The sequence below is a fragment of the Atta colombica genome, unplaced genomic scaffold (genome assembly GCF_001594045.1).
Source record: "Atta colombica isolate Treedump-2 unplaced genomic scaffold, Acol1.0 scaffold233, whole genome shotgun sequence".
NCBI classification, from domain to species: Eukaryota; Metazoa; Arthropoda; class Insecta; order Hymenoptera; family Formicidae; genus Atta; species Atta colombica.
The window spans coordinates 192,999-197,171 of NW_017259331.1; the positions used below are offsets into that span (position 1 = coordinate 192,999).

The window sequence follows — 4,173 nt, forward strand, 5'->3', positions numbered from 1 at the left end:
TATAGATAGTAATTATATATAGTATAATTTATTTGAAATGTATATAAATATTAAATTTCTAAATTTAATTTACTTTGCAAGAACTATAGAACCAATACATCCTACAATCGATTGTCTTTCATTTTTTTACGAACTAACAAAAGTCTAAAAAATTATAAAATATTTACGATATTCATGACATGTGAAAATTAAAATTTCTCTCGACTTATTCTGAATTCGTGAACGTTTATGCAGTTTTCCCGGAAATCGAACGAATCACAAAAGAAGAGCCATAGACAGTTTATATGCATTCATTCGCGGATAATTTATGGATAATAACTAACCTGGTTTCTTGTCAAGTATGACATTCACCGATGCAACGGTATTATACGACGCGACTTCCGGCAATGCGTTTACCACCGTCTTTGAGCCAGCTTCCGCTTCGGTGGCGTTAAGCGCAGCCACTACTTTCGATTTCTTCTTCTTGTGCTCCTTGTCCTTTCTCTTGCTGATCGGTTGCGGTAGTGCCTCATGACTATAATATAACACATGTAAAATCGTGAAACATCGCGTAATCCTTTTCAAACTTTCACGTCTAAAAATTAATATCTCTGTCAATTTCAGCTAGCAGGATTAAATGAACAGAATCGAAAAAGATCTATTAAACTAATGCTTTAATGTTAATTTTGTGCTAATTTATGCTACAAAACATAATTTTACCACATGCTATTTAAAAAAAAAATCTCGTGGTTATGCTAACTTAATATGCATAGACCAAGAAGTCACTGTAGTGATTTTGTTACCCATAGCGACAAGTGGGTAACCTTTAGAACCCTGTTTTACAATGTGCTTTTTGTTTCCTGTTTCTTGCCTTTTGTAATTTTTTACATCTTTTTTCTTTTTATTCGGTTTTTTTGTTTTATATCGCGAGATAAAAGTTAACGAACTTCGAAAGAAACGAGAAATACGTAGCAAAAAATACAATTATTGATAAAATGGTTGCAAAGGGAAAAAAAGCAAAAGGTAAAAAGCAAGAAACAGGAACAAAGAGCACATTGAAGAATAGACTTTTATTTCATGTAAAACATAAAATACATATATATTTAAGCCCGATTGCGGTCACTTTAAGAAGAGATAGGTTTTCTAAAATGTTGCAGATTTTATTAAATGCGTCAAGGTTGAATATTGTTGCAATCAATAGTTAATACTCTTATTCCAAAATAGACGAACTCCCATACCCCTCGGAAGATTACAAGAATCGTCATACTGGGTTAGTGGTAAATTCTAAAAGTGGTAAAAAGAAAATCGATAGCGACAATAGTTGAAGTTTTATCTATTATTTAATTTTGATATCAATCGAGAAATATGAACAATTTCACATGGAGAAGAAAAAAATTGTACTTGTTCGGGTTGATATCAATAAATTGATATCAAAATTAAGTAATAGACAAAAATTCAATCTTGTCGCTATCGATTTTATTTTTAAATTTACTTTGACCCAGTATGGCGATCTCTTGCACCCTTCTGAGAAATATGGGAATCCACTATCTTGGAACAAGAATATTAATTATCGATTATAATAATTCAATAAAAAATTGACATTTCAATAAAAAAATCCCTGACATTTTCAATAAAAAAATCAAAATCTGGAATTTGAAAAGCTCCACTTCAAGCGACCGCAACAGAATTAAAATATTGGGTTGTCCGGAAAGTTCCATTTATTAATAGTTAGTCGTGCCGACTAACCTATATAATTTAATAAATGTATACTAAAATTTAAATCTTCTGCGTTTCAATTTTCCTTCAAAATCGAACTTTCCGGACAACCCAATATATATATGTATTGTTTTTATGTTTTACATAAGATAAAAGATTTTCCCACTTTCTATATTTGTCGCTGGATAACAAAATCACTATATAGTGGTTTCTTAATCTAGAAGCTAGTAGATCCACAAGGAAAAATAAAAAATAGAAATGCAGATAATTAGTACTGATTTTTAGATTTAAGATTTAAGATTTTTAGATTTAGATTTAATTAGTACAGATTAGCAGTAATTTGTGTCGCACAAAATAAATTAATAGTTTAAACTTAATTAACCCTTATCTTACTAGGTACAATTTGGTGCTTCATCTGTACTAACTAAAAGAATCCGTTCGTTTTTTTTCACCTATTCAGAATGATTAAAAAAATCTCTAAAAATTTACCAACATATTTTCAACTTTCTAGAATAAATATTGACACTTCATTTTGAAAAATAATAAAATCTAGTCTAATTTATAATTACCGAAAGATTCAAAAAAATTTGCACGAACAGGAATCGCTCAGTGACTAGCGACCTTTAGTAGAGTAAGAATTAATATAATCATTCCTTCCATTCATAATATATTAATCCTAATTACGGACATTTTTTTCCATTGAGATTTCTGATCGACTGCCTATCTATTATGACTTGCTTTTATGGAATTTTTCAAAACGCTAGTTTTCATTGAATTTGAAATAAATGTAATGTATATAAATCTAAATTTAATTAAAATAAAACAATTTCTTATTATACTGGCAATTCCGCATTCTTTTTATTGAAATCCTTGCAATGGTAAAATTTTTATATAGATCGCGCAATGCAAATCGATAATATCCGCGTGTCACGCCATGTGACGAACGAGTGTCAATGTGGGAACTATGTTGATAAGCTGGAATCGTAATAAACGCAGTTTCTCATGCGGTTCTAAATATAAGCCAGGGGAAATATTCCGTTGAAAGAGCAAACGTGTGATGCTTCTAAAATCCTTAGAAAATATTCGCAACATGATCTGACGTGGTCTTCGTGTTGCAATCATAACATTCAAGATAATGTCACGCTAATGAACAATTATAAATTAAAAATTATCACAATAAATTAATTAGTCCATATTTAAACGCGTACAATATTTAATATTATATACAATATTTAATATTATATATATAATATTAAATATTAAAATATAATAGAATATTTTAAATAATAACAATATAAATACATGCGATTATATTATATTATTTATATTTCTCGCATGAAACATTTTATAAAATCGAACTAATGTTATTTTAAATTTTATTTATTGCAGCTTTGTAATCTCGGCCTGCAATTGTAATCTACTACATAGTTAATTCTAATACATAGACGACTTTCTCCCGGAATCTCTCTCAAGAAAGTTCTGATATAACAAATCTGTAAAACGTGACAATCACACGTTACACAAGTAAGAGAAAGTTTAACATTCGCCTAACCATCGATCGCTCCTGAATTATACCGGAAGTCTTCCTGGCTGCACGTTTTGTTACACTTTTTTGCATTGTAAATAACAAAAAACTGCATCATTAGAAGCGATCAATCAAACTTCGATTAAGTTATCGGTTAATTCAACAGACAGAATTGCTTACAGCAAAATTTCTATAGCCGTACAATTCGTTGTCTCTAATCTAATTTTTCTCTCTGCGTGTGTTAAGTAATAAAAAATCAACTCTATCCACTTGAATGAAACAATTATAAGTTAATTGTCGATTAATGAGATTCGGTCAAAGTTGTTTCAAGCTAATTATATAAGTGAATTAAGTAATCATTATGTAAGTGAACAAATTAAATAAAATGGTAATGAGTAGATTAATCTCGATGCTAAATTTATCTAAAATTAAGAATAGACGAGAATATTTGCATAATTATTTTCCTGGACGCTCTAACCAACGATATAAATAACAGTAAATTAAAAAATAACCTCTGAGAGATTATATTCTCGCTCGTAATAATCCCTTATCTTATCGTACAGTGATTACCAAACCACCTCGTTTTAGACAATGCGAAACACGAGTAATCGACTACAATATGCACGCTTTGGACTCATTGAGAAACAAATTATTTTAATCTGATATTACATTTCGATGTTATATCAAGCATTATTTAACAAATGGTTACGATTGCTTAATAAACGCAACCGACGAAGATGTAATTGTATTGAATTTAATTATGATTATCTATTCTATTTCAAGCATTATGTAAATATATGTAATAATATATTAACATATTTTATTAATATAAAATTTTATATATATGTATACATACAATGAGAAAAAAATATTCTAAATTTTAAATATTTATTTGAATAATCCAACTAAACATTTATTTACAGTAAATAAATATTTGCTCAATAAAAAGAAAT

At 28.8% G+C, this 4,173-nt stretch overlaps 1 protein-coding gene across 10 annotated transcripts in view; it reads right to left on the reverse strand.

The window, feature by feature from the left end:
* LOC108688420 (period circadian protein) overlaps positions 1 to 4,173 on the reverse strand; it is a 33,076-nt gene that overhangs the window by 17,634 nt on the left and 11,269 nt on the right. For all 10 annotated transcript variants that reach the window (XM_018194668.1, XM_018194674.1, XM_018194671.1 and 7 more), the window contains exon 3: positions 324 to 514. In XM_018194668.1, the coding sequence (XP_018050157.1) occupies positions 324 to 514 (191 nt within the window). The remainder of the gene's footprint in view (positions 1 to 323; positions 515 to 4,173) is intronic.